Raw genomic sequence first — 24,292 nt, 5'->3', positions numbered from 1 at the left:
TTCTGTTTGTGATGGGGTCTAGCGGCTTTTGTCTGTCTGTATGTTCTGGCATTTGAGAAGCCACAACAGAAAATATAGGGCTAAGAAATAAGCTCTAAAATTCTCAATCCCGTGTGACAGGACTTCGCTTGCAGAGGTGATTGTGATGAACCGCCACGCTGTCTGTCTCTGTCTCGCGATTCACCCCGGCGAAGCCGGGTATTCCTCTAGTTCTCTGATATCTCTCCTCATGGGACCATCACGACCCAGGGCAGGCTTTGCCGTGAGAGACCTTGACATCACCTCATCCATCAGGTGGGGGGGGGGGGGAGATCTGCACAGCTGGGTCAGCGCCAGGAACCTAGGGCTGCACGCACGCTCAGGCCGACGCGTGATAGCCGTGTGGTAAGGGACTGGCGATCTGACGTCATCCAGACGAAAATGACGTGATGACGTCACTTTGCTTCGCTGCTGAAATCGTGACGCTGTGTTCCTCCCCTGTGAGGTTTTAGTACGTAGTGACGGCACTGCAGCGGATCTGTAAGGTCGCTGCTGGGGAAACACCGCGCTGATGTTAGTTGTGGATGCTGAAATGGCAGGCAGAGCAGGCTGTAGTTCCCTGACTGTTTCTTTACTGGCTTCTCCATCAGCTTGTGTCGCCCTGGTAACAACCCTGTCTTCTTGTGTGTTGACCGTAGTTTCTTGGACAGCTGGATCCACTTGAGATTTGTCGTTCTCAACAATCTCCTCAAGCATGGTAGTGATGTTTTGCTTGGCGGGATCGGGGCAGGCTTTGCCTTTCAGTTCTCGCTGTCGTCGTGGTTCGCGCTTCTCGGCAAAAGAATGCCACAGCTCCCGCAGAGCGGCTGTTTCTGTTGAGGTAGTTACATTATTATATATACTATAGCAAATCGATAAATAAATAATGGTTGAATACGACACATAAAGTGTTTGTCGACTAACCCAGGTCAATGCATTCATCGCTTTTTATGCTCTTCAGTTTTGTTTTTTCTTCTTTCCTTTTTTTTTTTTTTTTTGGGGGGGGGGGGGGGGGTCAAATATCGGCCATTTCTATGAAGATTATGGTAGTGGGGTCTGTGACTCTCAGTGCAGGCTGCATGATCATTCATATGTTATTAATTAAGAACAGTGAGTGACACCTATATAATTGTGTACATCTGCAAATTACCACAGCCCCTACCGGCATTATAATATATACTCTTTTTTTCTTTTTCCTTTATTAATATTCCACTCCGAAAACTCAGCAGCAGGCTGTTGTTCATGAGCATGTACCTATCATTTACCTTAGCCCCAAGACACTTGGACTCATGCATGGTAAGTCAAAGTCAGTGTATCCATCAGTCACTGATTCCGGCCTCAGTCTCCGACTGTTTGTCAGTGCGCAAAATGCACAAAAACTCATCATCACACATAATCAAAAAACAAGAAAGGTTTAATTTATTGACAAAACAAAACGTTACGTTTTACATGTGTTTGTGAACGTAACGTTATGTTTTGTCAATAATTAAACGTTCCAACACTATACCTTTTTTGTTTTTTTATTCTGAATTTTAGAACGTTGGTAGTCTATTCGTTTTTACATTTAGTCAAGTTTTGACTAAATATTTTAACATCGAGGGGGAATCGAAACGAGGGTCGTGGTGTATGTGTGTATGTATGTGTGTGTGTGTGTGTGTGTGTGTGCGTGCGTGTAGAGCGATTCAGACCAAACTACTGGACCGATCTTTATGAAATTTGACATGAGAGTTCCTGGGATTGATATCCCCATACGTTTTTTTCATTTTTGTGATAAATGTCTTTGATGACGTCATATCCGGCTTTTCGTGAAAGTTGAGGCGGCACTGTCACGCCCTCATTTTTCAACCAAATTGGTTGAAATTTTGGTCAAGTAATCTTCGACGAAGCCCGGGGTTCGGTATTGCATTTCAGCTTGGTGGCTTAAAAATTAACTAATGACTTTGGTCATTAAAAATCTGAAAATTGTAAAAAAAAATAAAAAATTATAAAACGATCCAAATTTACGTTTATCTTATTCTCCATCATTTGCTGATTCCAAAAACATATTAATATGTTATATTCGGATTAAAAACAAGCTCTGAAAATTAAATAAATAAAAATTATTATCAAAATTAAATTGTCCAAATCAATTTAAAAACACTTTCATCTTATTCCTTGTCGGTTCCTGATTCCAAAAACATATAGATATGATATGTTTGGATTAAAAACACGCTCAGAAAGTTAAAACAAAGAGAGGTACAGAAAAGCGTGCTATCCTTCTTAGCGCAACTACTACCCCGCTCTTCTTGTCAATTTCACTGCCTTTGCCATGAGCGGTGGACTGACGATGCTACGAGTATACGGTCTTGCTGAAAAATGGCAGCTACTTGACTAAATATTGTATTTTCGCCTTACGCGACTTGTTTTTATTTCATGATCACACACTGACCTCTGCGTTGCTTGTGAAGCTGCCTGAGTGCAGGCCTGAAAGACACAGGAGTCTGAAGCTGCGGAAGGCCCAGTAAACCAGCATCGCCCTTCATCTGAAAGACACGATGCCTTAGTGTAAGTTCTACTCTCTTTGAACAGAGAAATGCTGATGAATCATATTAGTAGATGGACAAGGAAGAATGAAGGTTAAAAGAAAGGGAAAGCTGACGTATAGATGTTTTGCACACATTTTCGGAGAGAGAGAGAGAGAGAGAGAGAGAGAGAGAGAGAGACAGACAGACAGACAGACAGACAGACAGACAGACAGACAGACAGAAAGGGACAGAGAGACAGACAGAGAATGTATATGTATAGATTCAAGCAAATACATGCATGTGTGGAGAAAGTGTTAATTAAGAGAGAGAGGTTAGGATGAGGGAGAGAGGGACACACACACACACACACACACACAAACACCACGTCACACACACAGACACACACACACACACAGTGACACACACACACACACACACACACACACACATACCGTCTGTGAAACTGTTTCCATGGTAAAGTGACACAATTTTATCCGAGTTTGTCCACTTTTTACGTATTCTCGAAGCCTTCAACTCCCTCCCGAATGACGAACCTGAAGCGCCTTTCAAATAAATAATAAATATATAATCAACAAATACAAATCAGACACTGGCCCAGTGCTAGGCAGCGAGCGTGTCCTAAAACACCACTTCAGGCTATCAAATACTTCTATCACCTGCTCAGTCTGTGGAAATGAAATTAGACACGCCTTCAGATAAGTCCATGAACTTGACAAGCAGAGAACTGACTCAAGTGGTGAAGAAGCATAAACACGGTGGAGACACGTTATGCCCAATACACGTACCCAGACGGTCGTTACGCCCTACTTTGGACCCAGAAGACGAAAGCGGTGTGAATGTATGCTGGCTAAAATTGTATTGCAGAAAAGAATCAGAAGCGTACTAAAAACAGATTAGTTCAGTTATGGTTGTGAATGTTTTCTGCACTAAGTAGTGTTTATGTTTAAATCAGTTTTAGGCGTTTTGTTTAACACAATCACTCAAGAAAACTTGATTTCAACGAAAATGTGACTACGTCGGAGAGAAACAAGAAGAGCAAACGCTCGATCGAGTCACTTTCGCAGTTCTGAATATTATATGAGGCATCAGATGGACAGGAAGAAATTGCTATTCACAACCACAATACAGATGTAAATAATTTGATGTAAAGAATAATCCTATAAAGTTTGAATCAAATCCGATGAATAGTTTCAGAGATATGATATTTCAATTTTTTTCCTTCAAGACATACCTGTGACCTTGAAAAAGGTCAAAGGTCACCAAAGCAGACGTCAAAGTGTAGAGGTCACTGGGAGTCACGTTCACATAAAATTTGAGCCCGGTCACTTTTATAGTTTCCGAGAAAAGCCCAACGTTAAGTTGTGTGTTGCCGAACAGAAAAGGCTAGTTATCTCCCTTGTTTTTCTGATAACGTTCGTAAAAGGCTACAGATGTAAATACTTTGATGTAAAGAATAATCCTACAAAGTTTCAATCACATCCGATGAACTTTGTCAAAGATATAAAATGTCTAATTTTTCCTTTGACGCTGACCTGTGACCTTGAAAAAGGTCAAAGGTCAACGAAACCATCGTTAAAGTGTAGAGGTCATTGGAGGTCACGACTAAACAAAATATGAGCCGGATCGCTTTGATAGTTTCCGAGAAAAGTCCAACGTTAAGGTGGTGTCTACGGACGGCCGGCCGGACGGCCGGCCGGACAGACTAACACTGACCGATTACATAGAGTCACTTTTTCTCAAGTGACTCAAAAATGGTAAAAACACTAAAGATACGCAGTCCATTGGTATGCTATCCACAAAACTGATTTTTTTAGACTCTCTTCAACTTTAGGGGAAAAGGGCATAATGACTAGATGTATCGTGAAGAAGTACGAGAACACAATAAAAGGTACCCGTGTGCTCAGTGTTACGCACCCCAGACTTTTCCATTTCCTGACAGTTACGGGCCCCAGTCTTCCCCTGTTACGTGCCCCAGGCATTGAAACTTTTCTTTAACCTCCATGTTCATGTATTTACACCCCCGGTATAGGGGTGTGTATAGGATTCGGTCGATGTGTTTGTTTGTTTGTTTGTGTGTTTGTGTGTTTGTGTTCGCATATAGATCTCAAGAATGAACGGACCGATCGTCACCAAACTTGGTGAACAGGTTCTATACATTCCTGAGACAGTCCTTACAAAAATTGGGACCAGTCAAACACACGGTTAGGGAGTTATTGGTGGATTAAGATTCTACAAGGACTTATAGAGGGACATATTAATGGTCAAAGGGAAATAACCTTCTCAGTTGGTGGCAGTGAGAATGGTAAGGACGGGGGTGTTTTTCCTACCTCGGAGGAATTTCTTGTTATTAGTTAAAGGCACAGTAAGCCTCCCGTAAACCATCACAGAGCTCCCCGAGCGTCTAAATACAGTACAAGCATACTTCCATTTGAACGCTCACCGAACGGGAACATCCTGGCTGCTTTCTGTCGAGCGTGAGACATTTTCCAAGAATTTATTTTCGTAGACTTGTTCCGTTAACAACAACGGCGCCTCGTTTTTGCGCTAGACCTAACTTTTAAAATCTAAATAATAAATTGACAGCTTGTTACACAAACATTCTTTAATCATAAAAGAATTCGTTTTTCATCAAGACAAGATCAGAACAATTCGAAGTTGTGAAAGTTTAAAAAAAGAAAAGCCCGGAAGCAGGGTCACGCAAGGGTCGTAGCAGACGACGGCCGGTTTATCAGTGCAAATCGCCGTTCCTCTCAACAGTCAAAAGCCATCGCTAGAGTTCTTGTGAACCACAGCCGTTGTTTCGTGCATAAAAAACGTGCTATTGTAGATAAGCTCACGTCGAGTCGCATTCAAATGACTAACTATGACGACTGCATTGTGAAAAGGGAAAACTGGATCACACGGGTTCACGATGGCTCAGGGGTAAGATAAACCACGCAAAAATAAATTCTTTGAAAATTGTTCGCTCTTTACGGAGGGCACCTAGGATGTTCTCAATTGGTGAGTGTTTAAATGAAAGGGTGTTTGTACTGTGTGTAAAAGCCTGACCGTATCTGTGATGGTTTACGGGAGGCTTACTCTGCCTTTAAACACATAGATTTCAGATGCTACTACGATCACTCTGATCATGAGCTCTTTGCAGATGTTATTAACCACGCTGTTCAGTAATGCCCATAGTGACAACGAACTTACAATACGGGTTCTCACACTAAATTCACAGACTGGGAAAAGATCATACGTACGGACAGATTTTAAAGGGGTCCCATCAATTCTTCAAAAGCATGTTAAAACTTTTATTGTGTAAGAAACCACACACACAAAATTTAAATCGTGTTTGATGATGCAAACAAAATAAATATTCCAGCAATTTCAAGTGAAGAAGTAGGTGTGTGTGTATGTGTGTGTGTGTGTGTGTGTGTGTGTGTGTGTGTGTGTACGTGTGTGTCTGTGTGTGAAGGGGGGGTGTACAAATTAAAGGAGATCTTGGTCTTTGAAGATGTTATTAACCACGCTGTTAATGCCCATAGTGACAACGAACTTACAGTATGTGGGTGTCTGTGTGTGTGTGTGTGTGTGTGTGTGTGTGTGTGTGTGTGTGTGTGTGTGCGTGTTTGTGTGTGTGTTTGTGTGTGTGTGTGTGTGTGTGTGTCAGTGTGTGTGTGTGTGTGTGTGTGAAGGGGGGTACAAATTAAAGGAGATTTTGGTCAAATCAAAAGAAATTGTTCTACATTGCCAATAAAATCATTGCTCAATCAGTAGCCTAGTTGCACATTGGAAGAATAGAAACAGACATTTCTACAAAACAAAACAAAATAATACACACAAAACGCTCGTAAGGCTCCAGTTGAAAACGAAAATCAGCTGAATCGATCAGCAGCTTAGTTGCACATTTGAAGTGTAGAAACAGTCTTTTCTACAGAATGAAAAAAAATAAACGCTCGACTCGTAAGGCTCCTATTAAAAAACAAAAAGTTCGAAAATGGAAGTGCAGTGGCCCACAAAAAGTAAACGTAAACATCTAAAAGTAAACGTAAACATCTACTCAAAACATTTTCTCAGAAGGCGACCAATTTGCTTGCGAAACTTAAAACTCATCAAACACCTCTCACAGCTGTAGCTAGTTTCCCCCGTGTGACTTTTTTCATGATCAAGCATGTACTTTCATTTTGCAAATGTCTTTCCACAAGAAGGCCAGGGACACTTGTGCGTTACCATGGTTTCTAATCTATGTGACATACATGCTGCGACGATTCCAATGACCTGCTATACTGGCGCATGCTTTTCCACGTGCGTTGCACTTGTGTGGCTAGAGCTTGGTATGCACACTGTTGGAAGGTTTAGTATACAAATCGCGTGGCCTTTTAAATGTTTTTGAGCACAGACCACAAAAATGTTTCCACTCAGGCTCTTTCCTGTGAATTGTTTTCTCATGGACAAAAAGATTGCGTTTCTGACTGTAACTGCCATTTGCCACAATCAGAACACTGGAACTTCTGAACAGGCCTCTTTGCCTTCGGTGTGGATGATAATACTGGTGCTGGTTCAGTTTCAACCTCTTCTGTTGCGCTGATGTCGATAACGCCAGTCAGCGATTACACCCGAGATCTCCATTCCCCCGCGCCCTGCTGAAAGCCACAACTCCGAACCGATGAAAAATAGACAGAGAGATAGAGAGACAGTCCTTGGTACAACTGAGTGTGACTGCCTGTCATTTCTTCACGGATATATATATATATGACTGAAGATGTCAGCGTTAAAAGCTATATGACCGGGGCGCGTAAGAACAACGAACACTATTTTTGCGGGTAATAAGCTGATTGTGGGGACCGTAACAAGCTGATTGTGGGGACCGTAACAAGCTGATTGTGGGGACCGTAACAAGCTGATTGTGGGGACCGTAACAAGCTGATTGTGGGGACCGTAACAAGCTGATTGTGGGGACCGTAACAAGCTGATTGTGGGGACCGTAACAAGCTGATTGTGGGGACCGTAACAAGCTGATTGTGGGGACCGTAACACGACACACAAATATTCTTCATTTTACCCCCCTTTCCTTTTAATTAGAAACATGAAATTAACTCTGATAGATATGTCTGAGTTCTTTTTTGTTTCCGTGCATAATTTTAGTCTGTAAGTAGACTACGTTTCATGTTTTCCGTTGAACAGGTCTTGCACTAAATACACGAGTGAAGGACGCGGTATTTTTGAATTTCTCGCCTACAAAACAAGATCTATCTCAGTTAAAATTATACTACGAAGTGGCTGAGACATTTAGTAGTTCATGCGTATATAGTTTGATGTCAACTTTGACGAAATGCCTGAGATAATCTAATTTAAGTGAGCATACCCACACGCCACGTCGATGTCCTGGGTACAAAATCGGGCGTAACAACCGTCTGGGTACGTATATTGGGCGTAACGTGTCTCCACCGTGATAAAGCAAGACAACACACATAATTTGCATAAGCAACTCAAATGAACACTACTTCTTCTTCTATGTCCACTTGGATTTATTTCAGAGCAATAAATACATTTCACAGTGAAATAAATCGACTTATTAGACACTGAGCGGTTTACAAATATCCCCAAACGATGGAACCAAACCAAAGTAAAAGACAGAATCCAAACAGCCTCAGTTGCTGAAATAGTACAATTTATGACACTTTGCAACTATTCATTCACGCTGTAAAATACCACACACACACACACACATACAGACACACACAGACAGACAGACACACTCTCTCTCCCTTCCCTCAAAACCCAACACCGTTGGGAAAATCATAAAATCAAATGGAGTTCAGTACATGTACTTCATTTGAGACTTACCCTCATAGACTCCCAGTAGATCAATGTGCTGTCTCCATGGTACACTGCTCCCTCTGATCAGCAGACGAGGACAGTGTTGGGGTGACGGGACTGTTAAAGTCACACTCCTTCCCGTGTAAAACCTTCGGCTCACCGTACCCGTCTCAGATGTGGCCAGGCTTTGACATGGGATGAGATCTAGACCATCCCTCCCCTTGGACACGTACCAACAATCAAAACCCTGCTCTGTAAAATTTGGGTCCCACAAATATAACATTTGCATTGACGAAAAGTATTGGGTCCTGGCAAGTGCATGTAGAAGCGAAGAAAGATTAAAGTTACTCCAATGGAAAATTTTACATAATATTTATCCAACAAATATTTTATTGCATAAAATGAAGTTAAAAGAAAATAGTTTATGTAGTCTTTGTAATGAAATGGATTATATTGAACACTTCTTTTGGAAATGTAGCAAAATGAAATTGTTTTGGGAAAGTGTTAGAAGATGTATATTTGTTAATACGGGAGAAAATATTATATTAACAGAAAAAGATGTATTGTTTGGTTATTCTCCAGAAGTGCAAACCCCCACAAACAAAATTATTAATCATATTTTGCTCATTTCAAAAATGTGTATCAGTAAGTACAGATATGGTAGGTCTATTGATATAAATGTGATGTTAGGATATAGCGTTGAGATATTTCAGCATTGTGTAAATGTTGAAGGATGAATGTTGATACGTTATAGACGGATGCTTGATTTTTTTTATTAAAAGCCCCACAATGATGTGCTTGGCAATTTAAAAAAAAAAACAAAAAAAAACCAATCAACACCCTGACTGCTTGCTGACCGGCACGGTTGGCCTAGTGGTAAGGCGTCCGCCCCGTGATCGGGAGGTCGTGGGTTCGAACCCCGGCCGGGTCATACCTAAGACTTTAAAATTGGCAATCTAGTGGCTGCTCCGCCTGGCGTCCGGCATTATGGGGTTAATGCTAGGACTGGTTGGTCCGGCGTCAGAATAACTATGTGACTGGGTGAGACATGAAGCCTGTGCTGTGACTTGTCTTGTCTGTGGCGCACGTTAAATGTCAAAGCAGCACCGCCCTGATATGGCCCTTCGTGGTCGGCTGGGCGTTAAGCAAACAAACAAACAAACTGCTTGCTGTACTAAGTTGGAATTGTTTCATGAATTAATTTCTAAAAATGCCCTCCAGTGGCTCGTACGAAATTAATTCTATCAAAATTGCCCCACCATGTACAGACAGCACCCATGGAGGCTGTTGATTTTTGGTGTGTGATAAAGTGGAGGGATGGTCTTATTCCATGTAAAAGCCTGCATGGCCGGAACTGAGACGGTGAGCCGAATATTGTTTACAGGATTAAAGAGTGAGCCGGCTTTAACTAGTTTTCTTTTTAACGGTCGAGGCATGTAAGGTCCCCCGCCACGACTCAAAATCTACAAAGGGTCACTGTTTTTACATCGATCTGTACATGGAGTGCCTCTCAATGCTGGGCAATTATTTGTCCACGAAAGCACGTTTCTAAGCACCTGAAAGCCTTTTTCGTGGGCACACATTGACATTACAAGATCAGTCTATGGAGCCGTTTGTAGGCTGCAACACTTGACGGAGTGAGAGGGTGGATGGAGGGGGTGGTGGGGTTGAGGTGTGTGTAGAGGGGGGGCGGGGTAATCGACGTTTTTCTTTTCTTTCTTCTATTCTCAGTTGGCCCCGTTCTCCAAATTGCCGTGCACCTATTCCTTCTTGCTCGTCCGTCCTCTTTCAAGCCTGCGATTTCTATCAGTAGACCAACAGCTGATAATAATTATGGGGAACACTGCTGGGTTTGCTGGAGTGTGCAAAAAGGACCAGCACAGTAGGAGCTTTGTCACTGAAGATTGCCATCAGGATCGATTCCACAGAGTTTCTAAAACACGGCCAATGAGATCTTTTGTTCCTATCAAAGTCTAACAACGTTACACTTGAGTGCCAGACTTGAAGTCGGTGTGTCAATGCCGCAGGTGGTGTGACGACAATGTCTGTAACCGGAGACCCAATTAACACATCGATATATATGTAGTAGTTTTGGTAACCATCTGCAAAAGTGTCGGTGCCTTGTGCTGTCACGGTGTGTGTGTGTATGTGTTTCAGTGATGTGTGTGTGCCGGTGCGTGTGTGTGTTTGTGTGACGGTGTGTGTTTGACGGTGTGTACAAGTGTGTGTGTTTGTGTGTCACAGTGTGAGTGTGTGTGTCACTGTGTGCACTGGCAGTGTCGTGAGTTAGTGTGTGTACTACGTGCACTGCAGTGCGTGTGCGAGCCCGCTGTGTGTGTGTGTGTGTGTGTGTGTGCGGCTTGTGACGGTGTGTGTGTGTGAGTCAGTGTATGAATCAGTGTGTGAATGAACGACTTATTTCTCCAAAAGTTGAATAGAAACATCTGTGTCCAAGAAAAACAAGGAACTGTTTCAGCTAAGGAAGACTGATAGCAACATCCCGGTCGGCATGTCCAAGAAAAACAATATGTTCGTCTACTAATGCGAAATAAAAACTGTCAGTGTCCCAGAAAAAAACACATCAGTAGATGTCAACTAATGCAGAATAGAAACAATTGCGTCAAAATGAGTTAGGGTCCATACTATACAATAATGCAGAATAGAGACCCAAGTGTGTCCCGCCTGAAAGGATAACTACTACTGGGTGGCCGAGTGGTAACGCACTTGCGCTCCGCGGAAGCGAGAGGTTGCGTGTCAGTTCAGGCCTGGGTCAGGCCGCAATTTTCTCCCCCCTTTCCTAACCTAGGTGGTGGGTTCAAGTGCTAGTCTTTCGGATGAGACGAAAAACCGAGGTCCCTTCGTGTACACTACATTGGGGTGTGCACGTTAAAGATCCCACGATTGACAAAAGGGTCTTTCCTGGCAAAATTGTAAAGGCATAGATAAAAATGTCCATCAAATACCCGTGGGACTTGGAATAAAGTAAAAAAATTCCATCTCACACGGCATTAAGTCTCAGGAAACATGAATACACGCATGCAGGAAAAAAAATATATATATATGGGTAGCGCCGTATGTATGGCAGCTCGCTTTCCCCGGGGAGAAAGCAGCCCAAATTTCCATGAGGGTAACCTCACTGCCCTGTCACATAAATCCTATCCAATCCAATGCAGGGTATTGACTCATTTGAGAAACATCTGTTTCAGTGTTAGTTGCATTATGAACGTGTCATAGCTATTCTGTCTTGTTTTGGTAGTTTTGTTGTTTTTGTGTTCTGTACGTATTCTAAACTTGCCCGTCGGTGGGTTTTCTTCTTCTCTCCAATATTGATGGTTATCAGTGTACATTCTGACCAGATCATTATTGCCGGATTATGTAGACCGGGAAGTATCTGTTCTAGTTAGTTAATTACGATGAACATTGTGATGAGTTTTTATTTAAGTCAGTTTGGGGATCATTCGGCGTTTGCTGTTTCTGCGTCCGAGTCCAGCAGTTCTCGTGTTGTGTGAGTTAAAGATATTTGTTCTGTTAGTTTGTAAGATTTTGACCAAAAGCGGCCCAAACAAAATCTTCTTATCCACATTGCAAAAGATGTGTAGATTGCGAGATAATTTCGACAAAAACATGTCTCAGGCGTATCGCAAACGGACAATAGTTGCACAATAAACTGCTGGCGTAGGACACAAACCCATAGATACAACCGTTCAGCTAAAAATAGCTTGACCCAGTTGCCTTCTTCAACCGAACCCACAACATAGCAGCGAAGGAACTCGAGTTGTTTTGGACAGTTTTGCTGCTTCACCGATTACACTCAGAAGAGATCATTAGCAAAATGTCTGCTGGCGTATCTCTTGATGATTCTGCATCTCAGCAACAGGTAGAAATGTTTCTCTCGTTTAGCGTCTACGTGCACACAGAGATCTGTAGCAAGCTACAGTAAGCTTATCTCTGGTGCACAGGTTGGTTGACTGCTCTCTAGTGTGGGAAAACCACAACAGTCCCAGTGTTTACAAACAAGCCGACTTGATGCACTGTAAAAATCGCAGATTTTGTGTGTTTTACGAAAGCTTTCTTAAAACTGACACCTGTTTTGTCTTTGTTTCGAATGTAGTAGTTATTCGGATATTACTGCGTGCGAAAATAGTGTAGTCTGTGCAACCAAATCGATGCGAATTTAAGTGACCGCTCCCCCTTTTCCTCCCGCTGGAAACGTGTCTATCACTGACACTGTCATGGTCAAGACTTTGTTTACATACAGCGGTCAGTAAAATTAGGCCATGCGCCCAGTCAGTCATGTTTTTACTTCAATAGGTCAACCTGAAGTCTTGTGGCACGCATTACTAACACATTTCTTTTTCCTTTGTGTTTGTTTGTGTATGTTTCGTTTTGTTTGATGTTGTTTGTGTGTGTTGACCTCATTGTTGTTGTTGTAACTTTGTTTTTGTTGGGGGTGTGTGGGGAGGGGTGTGTGTGAGTGTTTTTTTGCTGCTGTTGTTGACATCAGTAGACATATTTTCCTTACAGATACAATCGCAAATCAAATAACAGTGCTTCATTTAATTCTTTACGGCTTCACAAGAATCAGTCTTAATAATAATGATATATATATATATATATATATATATATACTGTTCAAAAAAAGAAACGCATAGCTTGTAATATTTGGTTAATTTAGTTATATGGCTACAAGGATATCCACCAAACTGCAGAAAATGTTTATCTGGTCGTCGACCTTTCGTCCATTGCCACAAGTGAGCTCTGCACGTGACGCATGCGTTATCAGTGGCTACAATGTCAAAATTGCTCATTTGGCATGACCACTCGTCATGCTTCAGTGTAATCTCGTGAAACTCTGGGAATATTGAGCTCTCACCATGTCTTCCAAAACCCATAAAAGCGGATCGTTCGCCACAAAGAAATCAGACGACAATTCAGCGACGAAAGATGGCCCGATTGAGCAGAGAAGACCGCCAAATTGCATTGGGTCGTTTACAAGCAGGCCAAAGTCAAAGTGCAATCGCCAGGCACTTCCACGTGTCCCAGAGCACCATCAGTAGACTGTGGGTCAGGTTTCAAGCCACTGGCTCCGTTGCTGACTTGCCACGAGCGGGAAGACCAAGGGCGACAACTGCTGCTCACGACCGCTTCATACGGCTCCGCCACCTCCGGAATCGTTTCCTGTCGGCCTCATCTTCTGTTCAGGCTCTCCCCGGGCCACACCGATTATCGGACCAGACCGTGCGGAACCGCCTGCATGAAGCTGGTTTGAGAGCTCGCAGACCTCACAGAGGAGCTGTCCTCACCGAGTGCAGTGGGGCAACCAGCACCTTCGCTGGACCGTCCGGAATCACTGGAGACACGTGTGGTTCAGCGACGAGTCCTACTTCCTGCTCCAGCGACATGATGGTCGGAGGAGGGTCTACCGGATAGTAAACGAACGTTACGCGCCCAACTGTGTGGATGAGGCACCCGTTCATGGTGGTGGAGGCGTCATGGTGTGGGGGGCGATCAATACCGCTGGAAGGAGCACCCTGGTGCACGTCCAAGGGCGCATAACTGCCCAGCGATACGTGGAGGAAATTCTGCACCCACACGCCCTTCCTCTTCTGGCTGACCAGGATGCCATATTCCAGCAGGACAACGCTCGCCCGCACACAGCACGACTCACCACCCAGTTCCTCACCGACCACCATGTCCAGGTGCTTCCCTGGCCATCCATGTCGCCAGACATGAACCCGATAGAACACCTCTGGGATGAATTGGACAGACGTGTGCCCAGGCGAGAAGAAGCGCCGGCAAATCACCGCGATCTATTGCAGGCACTTCAGGAGGAGTGGGACACCATCCCACAGCAAGATATCCGGCATCTGATCCAGTCCATGCCCAGAAGGTGCCGGGCAGTTGTTGCTGCTCAAGGCAGTCACACCCCCTACTGACTTGACAGCCTCGGCACCCAATCGTATTGATTGACTGATTGATTTGAAGATGCAAATGAACTGTGTGTGCATTCAACTGTGTCCATACCAAATTTCAAACAAATAATCTAAATATTGGATTTTCTGTTAATTTTTTCGAAAAATAAACCAAATTTGGCAAGTAGCAACTATGCGTTTCTTTTTTTGAACAGTATATGTCCTTTCTTTTATGTGTGACTGCACCACAAGTCTAGATTAGAATCAAGTTTCATAGCTGATTGTCCAGTGATTGTCCAGATGTTTACAACTACAAGCTTGAGGACATGCATGTTAACCAGGGCTTTGGAGTAATTGCAAGTTGGGCTGATGGGGTCTATGTCGACCAAAAGAGTGGGATTCCATGTAGGTGAAGTTCCTGTAGAGGGATTCCCTGTATACAGGGAGTCCCACAGGGTGGAGTTTTTCAATAAAACTTGCAACCCATACTCGAATTTCTAAGAATACAGGAAATCCACCAACAGGCACTCCACCTACAGGGAATCCCACTCTTTTGGTCGACATAGACCCCATCAGCGCAAGTTGGCGCTGGTTTGCACAGCTAAAAGAGGGGTTGTTGCAGCTAACCTCTTGCTGTGCAAAACAGAGTGTATACGGTTTGATGGCTAGCTATGCAAGAATTAAACACGATTGGTTGGTACCAAAAAGGTTGTTAATGCACTTGTCAGTAAACAACCATGAAATGATGTACATGTGTACAGTAGAACTCCCCCTTAGCGACCCCCCTGTTTACGACCACCCCCTTTTTACGACCGATTTTGCTACCACGGATGCATTCTACTATACATGTATATAGCCAATCAGATTAGCAGCTGTGGAGCCGCCACTTTTTCTCACTTAGCGAGCATCTGTAAGCCATGCTCGCCTACTCTCTAAAGTTTCTCGCAGGGAGAATTGCCCTAGAGGGGCTACTTCCTGCCCCACTCGCTTAAATCACTGTCAGTCACCAAATGTATCATTTATAAATGGGGGACAGAGCAAGTGGCATATATCTTAACATCTATGCAAATATGCCTCCTGGAGAGATCCTTAGTAAATCACACACACACACACAAAAACATAAACTATAGACATTTAAAGAGTGCGCTAACTTTTCCAGAGAGCGTAATTTTCCGCCCTTTTCCAAAGCGAGGCTGTGCCCCTTCTTTTGATTTGAGAAGATTCTTCTCTTCCTCCGTGTTAGTGACATGTAGCTTATCTTCTCCATATTACCAAATTATGCTTGACCTTAAATGTCCCGCGGCTAAAACAGGGATCGCGCTAGCTTTTTAAAAAACGCGTAAGTCATACGCAACGAAACAAAAAAAACGCGTCACGGACCAATATTTTTGCGTACTACGAAAACACGTACAGACACAAACAAAACACGCACGAAAGACTTAAAGACACTCCTTACCTAAATACGGCGAGTTTTCCTGTCGAACTCCGCGCACGCCTGTCGAATAACACCCCTGCTGTCTCCAACCTTCGGGCCTTGCGAGTTTGTTTCCCGCTCTAATACGACTAGACACACTTTCCACCTTTTGGAAGCGCGAGATGGGAGAGCAGCTAATGTCTGTTTCATTATCCGACAAGACATTATCTGGTAATACCCTCGTTACGTTCGTTTGCGATACTTCGATGCAAAAAGAAACGGGCTTTAGTTTTGACACGCAGATTTCATGTGTGTCGTCACTTCTCGAGCCCTATAGTCAGTTTCAGGATCGGGTGATTATTAAGTCAGAGCAAAAGCGCTGCGTGAAGACAAGAAAAAGTTACAATATTTTTGCATATTGCTTACGCGGCGCGGCGAAAAAAACCGCGTCAGCGACTTTTAAAATGCGTCAAATACGCAAAAATCGTGCGTAAACGCGATCCCTGTAAAAGCAGAAGTGTTTTTTCTGACAGATTTCATCCGCCTGTGCCACGTACAGTGAGTCTGGCCTCTTCTTTCGACTTAAGATTCTTCTCAGCCGCTGTGTTAGTGGCATGTAGCTTATCGTCTCTACAATACCAAACAATGATTGCTAGACCCTAAAATTTCCCGCGGCTAAAGCAGAAGGTTTTTTTTCTGACATATTTCGAGCTGGACAAAGCAGCATTTGGAAGTCGACTGACTGTCCTACTCGTTTGCATGTAGCAGACGACATCAACATCTACATTACACATGTTCCAGTTTCCAGATGTGATTGAACTCAACGTGGGCGGGCGACTCTTTCAAACGACCTTGATGACCTTGACAAAGGACCCCAACACAATGCTCGGTGCCATGTTCAGTGGCAAACATCGGCAGCCTCAAGACAAAGATGGACGATACTTTATCGACGCCGATGGGGACACGTTCGCCTACATCTTACGCTACCTGCGACATGGACAGTTTCCGCCCACAAGCAAGGTGGAAGAGGTGCATGGGTCAGCGGTGTATTTTGGTCTGCAGGACCTGGTTGAAGAACTGGAGCTCTTGCCACAGATACTTATTCCAAAGGTTTGTTTGTTTGTTTGCTTAACGCCCAGCCGACCACGAAGGGCCATATCAGGGCGGTGCTGCTTTGACATATAACGTGCGCCACACACAAGACAGAAGTCGCAGCACAGGCTTCATGTCTCACCCAGTCACATTATTCTGACACCGGACCAACCAGTCCTAGCACTAACCCCAAAATGCCAGACGCCAGGCGGAGCAGCCACTAGATTGCCAATTTTAAAGTCTTAGGTATGACCCAGCCGGGGTTCGAACCCACGACCTCCCGATCACGGGACGGACGCCTTACCACTAGGCCAACCGTGCCGGTTATTCCAAAGGTATGAACAATGATTAGAAACCAAGTACAGTGGGACCCCCGTAAGACCCCCCAATTTAAGACCTCCCCCTTTTAAGACCTTACTTTTTCAGACTTTCTGTTTATAACCTGTAAATTTACCCCCTTCTTCTTCTTCTTCTGCGTTCGTGGGCTGAAACTCCCTCGTACACTCGTGTGTTTTTTTTTGCACGAGTGGAATTTTACGTGTATGACCGTTTTTTACCCCGCCATTTAGGCAGCCATACGCCGTTTTTGGAGGAAGCATGCTGGGTATTTTCGTGTTTCTATAACCCACCGAACTCTGACATGGATTACAGGATCTTTTTCGTGCGCACTTGGTCCTGTGCTTGCGTGTACACACGGGGGGTGTTCGGACACCGAGGAGAGTCTGCACACAAAGTTGACTCTGAGAAATAAATCTCTCGCCAAACGTGGGGACGAACTCACGCTGACAGCGGCCAACTAATGATACAAATCCAGCGCGCTACCGACTGAGCTACATCCCCGCCTAAATGTACCCCCAATTTGAGACTCTCCCCTTTTCAAGACCTGATTCTCTCAGACTTTTGGAGGTCTTAAATTAAAGGGGGGTAATCCACTGTACATGCTCAAGAGTTTAGAGACTCATTTCTGTGGGTATAACCAGGGAAAGATCTGCCTGTCCTAGGTATGTACATGGTACTCGCAGTGGAACCTCCCATTTAAGACCTCAACAAATCTGAGAAAATCAGGCCTTAAAAGGAGGGAGTCTTACAATGGAGGTAAATTGTTTGTTTGTTTATTTGTTGCTTAACGTCCAGCCGACTACGCAGAGCCATATCAGGACGAGGAAGGGGGGGATGAAGGGGGCCACTTGTCAAGCGATTCCTGTTTACAAATGCACTAACCCATTACTTGTGTCCCAGCAGGCTTTAGTAAAACTAAATTAATACCTACTGGAAGATTACCAGTTTCCAGTATGTTAAAATAGGCTTAACCTATCTACTGCTGGACTTACATCAGAACACTAACAGATTAAACTATACATGAATCGCGAGACAAGCGGCAAGAGAAGAGATTTTTGGAAAAAATACAGGTGAATGAGCAAGAAGGCAGAAAAAAGAAAAGAATTCATGAAGAAAAAGAGAGCATGACAGGAAAGAGGAACCAAAAATCTACCTAACAGCAAACTAGAAAGCTCCTGCGGTTCCAAAAACAGAAGGGGCCTTTAATTTCATAACCGCAGTGCCCCACTGCGGGAATGGAGGTAAATTTACAGAGGTTATGAACATTAAATGTGAAAAAGCAAGGTCTTAAAATTAATGGAGTTTACTTTTACTTTATTTGAGAAACAGAATCCGTTAGTCGCCTCTTACGACATGCTGGGGAGCATCGGGTAAATTCTTCCCCCTGACCCGCGGGGGGTAATCAGGCCTTAAATGGAGGAAGTCTTATATTGGGGGGTCTTAAAAGGGGGGTTCCACTGTATTGCAATGTACATGTACTAACCTAAGGGACTGTATCGGTTGAAGGGATGTTAAAAGAACAACCAGCTAACCCACAGGACAAGTGGGCCAACCAGTTAAATGCACTGTCATGTTTCAGACAAAAAAGATTATGAGCGCAAATAGACGACTGGTACTGTGGTAGTTTCAATGAGCGCTTCTGGGGTGATAACGCGAGACAAATTAACTCCTGTGATCTTGCCGTGAGGTGGCACCAGTTACCAGCCGAAAGACAGAAGGGGCATAACCTCACCAGAACCGACCATTGTCTGTTTACCGTATAAAATGCACGACTTACACACAAACTGGTACCAAACCGATATGCTATTTGGGACCAATGCAAGTTTTTTTTCCTTTCTCGTGTGATCTTGCCGCGAGGTGGCGCCAGTTACCAGCCAAAAGAAAGAGGGGGCATAACCTCACCAGAACCGCCCATTACATGTATTATTTTTCTGATACCAAAGACCGTTAAATAAAAAGTCAGAGAGAATTACAAAAATGTGTAACTTTGATATATTTTGTACAATTATAAAGGCCCCTATAACAAGAAGACACCTCTCAGTGAAGAGATACCACTGTACATACTATTGTCATATTTTATCCTATAACTTCATGGGGCTGGGAAATAGCTCAGTTGGTAGCAGCGCTGGCTTCATAGCCATTTTTTGCTATCCGCGTGGGTATGATCCCCGCGTTCTGCGAGGGATTTATTTCCCAGTCAACTTTGTGCAGACTCTCCTCGGTGTCGTAACACCCTTGTGTGCATGCATGCGCACAATAAAGAACCCAAGTTCACAGCGAAAGTCTCAGGGCATGGAAAACATAAATGTACATACATGCAGAAAAAAAAATAAGAAAAAAAATGTGTAGCGCTATACTGTATGGCAGCTCGCTTTCCCCAGAGAGAAAGCAACCCCAAGTTCCATGAGGGTAACCTCACAGGAATATACGGTGGAACCCCCCTTTTAAGACCCCCAATTTAAGACTTTTTTCCTTTTTAAGACCTTTCTTTTTCAGATTTTTGGAGATCTTAAATATAAGTTAAAAGAAGGGTTGCAGTGCACTGTATAAAATCTTATCCATATCCTTTATGTCTGCCACTATGTCTGCCACAGGTGCGATCAGGCTTCCTCTCTCACTACAATTCCATCAACACCACCATCAAGCAGATTCTGGAGACGGCGGTCAAGCTCAGCTACACCCAACCCCTGTCGCCGAGGGTAGCCGTCATCATGTGCGTCAGAAACACGGCTAACGCAGTGTACAAAGAACGGGCTCCAAGCCACCACTGTGCTTTTTCTGGCTGGCCCGAGACGAGTAGCGTACACAGTGGAAAGTGGGACAAACGGAAAGCCGACTTACTCGTGGGACCGTTATCTTTGACGTCGATTAGCGAAAAACTGTACGTTGACGGTTTAGTGAAAGAGATGGTGAGTAGAGGCTACACTGTAGGCAGAGAGGGCATTGGAAACTGTAACACGGGTTTTGAGACGCAAGGAGCCAAGACGGTGAAAGGTGCGGGATGTGGAGGCGAACTGTATCGTATCTTGTTGACGTGGCAGTTAGCTTTGAGTATTTGATCGTCAGTGGTGTTACTGTGACAGACAGACTATTGCGTCACCCTTCACAGCAGACTCTGCAGTTGTCTGCCGTTGAAGAGCGCGAGCTATTTATAGCTCAACATTTCTCCTACGTCGCTGACACCTGTGATTTGTCGAGCTCTGTTTGTGATAGGGTCTGGCTGCTGCTGTCTCCTTGTATGTTCTTGGGAACCTTTGTGTACCCAAAACAGTTTTTATAGGGCTAAGAAATTAGCTCTAAAATTGTCAACCCTGTTTGACTGGGTTTCACCTCCAATAGTCCAAAGGTGATTGTTGTTTCGGCACTCGGTTATACAAGGGCGGATCCAGGATCCTATCCTAAGGAAAGGGGGGCACACCCAAATTTTTTTGCACAAACTTGAAGGCGCGAAGCACCTGAATTGAGGGCGCGAAGCGCTTGAACATGCTTGAACATTCCCCCCGTCCAGGAATTGTTTTTTTCAAGGAAGCAAAATGCTGCAATCTAAGGCCACCTGAGCTCAGAAACTCACTTAATCATCTCTCTCTTTTTTTTTTTCCTGTAGGGGGGCTCTGCCCCCCCCCCCCCTTAAATCCGCCACTGTTATATTAATATATATTACAATGAGTCCACCAGTTAAAGAACCAGTCCCCAAGTTGCCCTAACAGAAATGGAAGGTCCTTGTACTGATGCAAGAATAGTTATTTTGATTTTTAATTTTCCAGGCCTGGAAAGTCATGGAATTTCAATTCAAGTCATGGAAAGTCATGGAATTTAACAAAAATAAGAAAGAAAAAAATTAACCTTTAGCACGCCAGCGGCGATTTTCGTTGCCCAGCCATTCCCCGATTTGCGTCGCCAGCACAAGGCTTGTTCGTATGACCAACTTCTCGTTCGTATTTGCATACGAGAATAACGGTATTTTTAACGGCACTTGAGCCAAAGCGAGGCTCACTTCCTTCCGTTATCTTGTCGTGTCGTCTGCGCTGCATTGAGTCGGTTTCGTCAAAGTTTTCCGCTTTTGTTTTTGCATCGATAAAGTACTTTAGCGCTTCGACAAGCAAGACGGTGGATGATGAGTTTGAAACTTTCTTTCGAGTTGTTTCTTGACAACAAAAAGTATGCGGAAGTGGAACGAATACCGAGGAAGATCTTCGCAATGAACTGTGTATCGCGGTGAAAAAAAAAGACAGTTCGTCAAGTCACAGTGACGGTTACGAAACGGAATTTACGAAAGTGCAGATGGATACAAACAGTGGCTGGTCCAGTTTAGTGAAATGACAGGACCAGCAAACATTACCGATAATCTGACTGCGTAGCAAATGCTTGACTTGCTTGTCGAAGAGACAATGCGTAGAAACTGACACAAATTCAGTGCAAAGCAAGCCAGTGTCAAAACTGGCAGTGACAAGACGTAAAAATTTTGCGTGTTCGGAAATGGCGACCTGTGGATCTAGTCATGGAAAATGTTATTGAGGCTCATGGAAAGTCATGGAAAAGTCATGGAATTTTGTTTCTAACAAGAAGAGCAAACGCTCAATCGAGTCACTTTCGCAGTTCTGAATATTATATGAGGCATCAGATGGACAGGAAGAAATTGCTATTCACAACACAATGAGTCACGTTCACATAAAATTTGAGCCCGGTCACTTTTATAGTTTCCGAGAAAAGCCCAACGTTAAGTTGTGTGTTGCCGAACAGAAAAGGCTAGTTATCTCCCTTGTTTTTCTGATAACGTTCGTAAAAGGCTACAGATGTAAATACTTTGATGTAAAGAATAATCCTACAAAGTTTCAATCACATCCGATGAACTTTGTCAAAGATATAAAATGTCTAATTTTTCCTTTGACGCTGACCTGTGACCTTGAAAAAGGTCAAAGGTCAACGAAACCATCGTTAAAGTGTAGAGGTCATTGGAGGTCACGACTAAACAAAATATGAGCCCGATCGCTTTGATAGTTTCCGAGAAAAGTCCAACGTTAAGGTGGTGTCTACGGACGGCCGGCCGGACAGACTAACACTGACCGATTACATAGAGTCACTTTTTCTCAAGTGACTCAAAAACCAGTGGGGAACCTGTTACAGAGTTTCTGTTTGTGTGTGATTATAGGTGTGGGCTTATAAGTCGTGTACGGAGGAAAAACGTGTACAGCTAGTTTATGACAAAACAAGACATTCATAAGTTCATCGACCCAATAGTGGACACACAGACAAATAATTACGAGACAAGTGAAACACTTAGCTGAGTATGCTTTGAATGTGAAATTGTGATATCTGGCAAGATGATCTCGCGTGAGAGTGCCTTGTTTTGTCAAAAATTAAACTTTCCAATAACGAACCATTCTTGCTTTTTGATTCATGTTTTCACTTTCAAATGGCAAAGCACCTCTCAGTACCAAGGTTCAGTAGATTCCCACTGCAAAAATTGAAAGGGAAAGGATGTTTGTTTATGAACTTCTTCTTCTTCTTCATTCATGGGCTTAGATTCCCACTTTCACTCATGTTTTTAGCACGAGTGGATTTTTACGTGTATGACCGTTTTTATCCCGCCATTCAGGCAGCATACGCCGATTTCAGGGGAGGCATGCTGGGTATTTTCGTGTTTCTATAACCCACCGAACTCTGACATGGATTACAGGATCTTTTCTGTGCGCACTTGGTCTTGTGCTTGCGTGTACACACGAAGGGGGTTAAGTCACTAGCAGGTCTGCACATAAGTTGACCTTGGAGATCGGAAAAACCTTCACTCTTAACCCACCAGGCGTCAGCGACCAGGATTTGAACTCACGACCTCCCGATTAGGTGGCCGACGTCTTACCACTGCGCCCGTCGTGTTTATGAACAAAATGCAGATTGTATAGTGTTTCGTGTTACATGTACTCTCCACTTTTGCTCCAATTTTCAACCACATGTAAACAACAAGCACTTTTACAGGTTTTTTTCTTCACAGATCATATGAACAAATGTCCGCAGAGTTTGACAAACTTCTGAAATAAATGTTCATGTTCAAACAATGGTTATCAGTGTTCTTTTATGTTATATGCATGTAGTCAGAGCTTTTCTTCGCACTCAATCAATCAATCAATGAGTCTTATATCGCGCATATTCCGTGGGTACAGTTCTAGGCGCTCTGCAGTGATGCCGTGTGAGATGAAATTTTATACGGCCAGTAGATTGCAGCCATTTCGGCGCATATTTACCTTTCTGTACTGTATAAATACTGTAGACAGACTCTGTCAGGATTGTATTGGTTGTGAAAGAGTGAGCACTCTTGCTTTATTGTTGAGACTTTATCATTGAGACTTTATTATTGAGACTTTATTATTGAGACTTTATCATTGAGACTTTATCATTGAGACTTTATTATTGAGACTTTATCATTGAGACTTTATTATTGAGACTTTATTATTGAGACTTTATTGAGACTGTCTGCGCTTGCTTATAATTGTCCACATGTTTCAGACACCCCTCACTGGCCTATGATGTCACATGTGAAAGTTTGCCTCAATAATCAAGAGTACTCAGACTTTCTCAGCCCATGCAAACCTGACAGTTATTTCCCAACACCGTCTATTCCCAATAACACAATGCAAGGATAAAAAAAAAGTTTGTATAACTATAACACAGGAGTATCGCAGTTTCAGTATCACCTGAACTTCTTCAAACAGTCGGGTCACAAAATATTGATGAAGAAACGCAAGCTAATTTGCTACAGTGTACAAAGGCTTGGAAACTTAACAGCTATGTTAGAATTACTTTCACCCTTTTAGTTATAACCTCCTTGATCTTCATTTTTCTCAAATTATCATTTCAATTCGGCAACAGACAAGAGCGCAGCAGTCTTCTCCTATGTGGAACTAGCAGCAACCATTTTCATCTACAGCGGTACCTGCGATGTCAGGACCCTCCCATGAGAGGACACCTCCCTTAAATTAAAAGGACACCTTCTCTTGTCCCTTTTTGTATTATCTCTACCAAAGTATACCTGTCATGACAGGCCACCTGCAATGTAGGGGCACTTTTGGCTGTTCCCAAGGGTGTCCTTTCATCGCGGATACCACTACTTTATTATCCCAATGCTAGGAAATTCGGGTCGCTTCCTCCCAATGGAAAGCTAGCAGCAACAAGAGTCGCGCTATCCAGGTGTGTGC

General features: G+C 43.5%; 2 protein-coding genes across 2 annotated transcripts; one reads left to right on the top strand and one right to left on the bottom strand.

Annotated features, from left to right (window-relative positions):
* Window positions 1-180: 180 nt before the first annotated feature.
* LOC138957995 (uncharacterized) lies at window positions 181-9,024 on the bottom strand. Its single transcript, XM_070329022.1, has 4 exons — window positions 8,373-9,024; window positions 2,975-3,085; window positions 2,447-2,540; window positions 181-851 (listed from the first exon to the last, which is right to left on the bottom strand). Exons 2-4 carry the CDS (start codon window positions 2,993-2,995, stop codon window positions 181-183), a joined length of 786 nt encoding a protein of 261 aa, XP_070185123.1. The 5' UTR covers window positions 2,996-3,085; window positions 8,373-9,024.
* Window positions 9,025-12,078: 3,054 nt separating this feature from the next.
* Window positions 12,079-22,208, top strand: LOC138948188 (BTB/POZ domain-containing protein KCTD7-like). The gene is made up of 3 exons (XM_070319695.1): window positions 12,079-12,222; window positions 16,473-16,781; window positions 19,697-22,208. Exons 1-3 carry the CDS (start codon window positions 12,178-12,180, stop codon window positions 20,159-20,161), a joined length of 819 nt encoding a protein of 272 aa, XP_070175796.1. The 5' UTR covers window positions 12,079-12,177; the 3' UTR covers window positions 20,162-22,208.
* The last annotated feature ends 2,084 nt before the right edge of the window (window positions 22,209-24,292 follow it).

This window comes from Littorina saxatilis, linkage group LG1 (assembly GCF_037325665.1).
Source record: "Littorina saxatilis isolate snail1 linkage group LG1, US_GU_Lsax_2.0, whole genome shotgun sequence".
In the NCBI taxonomy this organism is placed as follows: domain Eukaryota; kingdom Metazoa; phylum Mollusca; class Gastropoda; order Littorinimorpha; family Littorinidae; genus Littorina; species Littorina saxatilis.
This window is presented reverse-complemented; position numbering and strand designations above follow the sequence as displayed.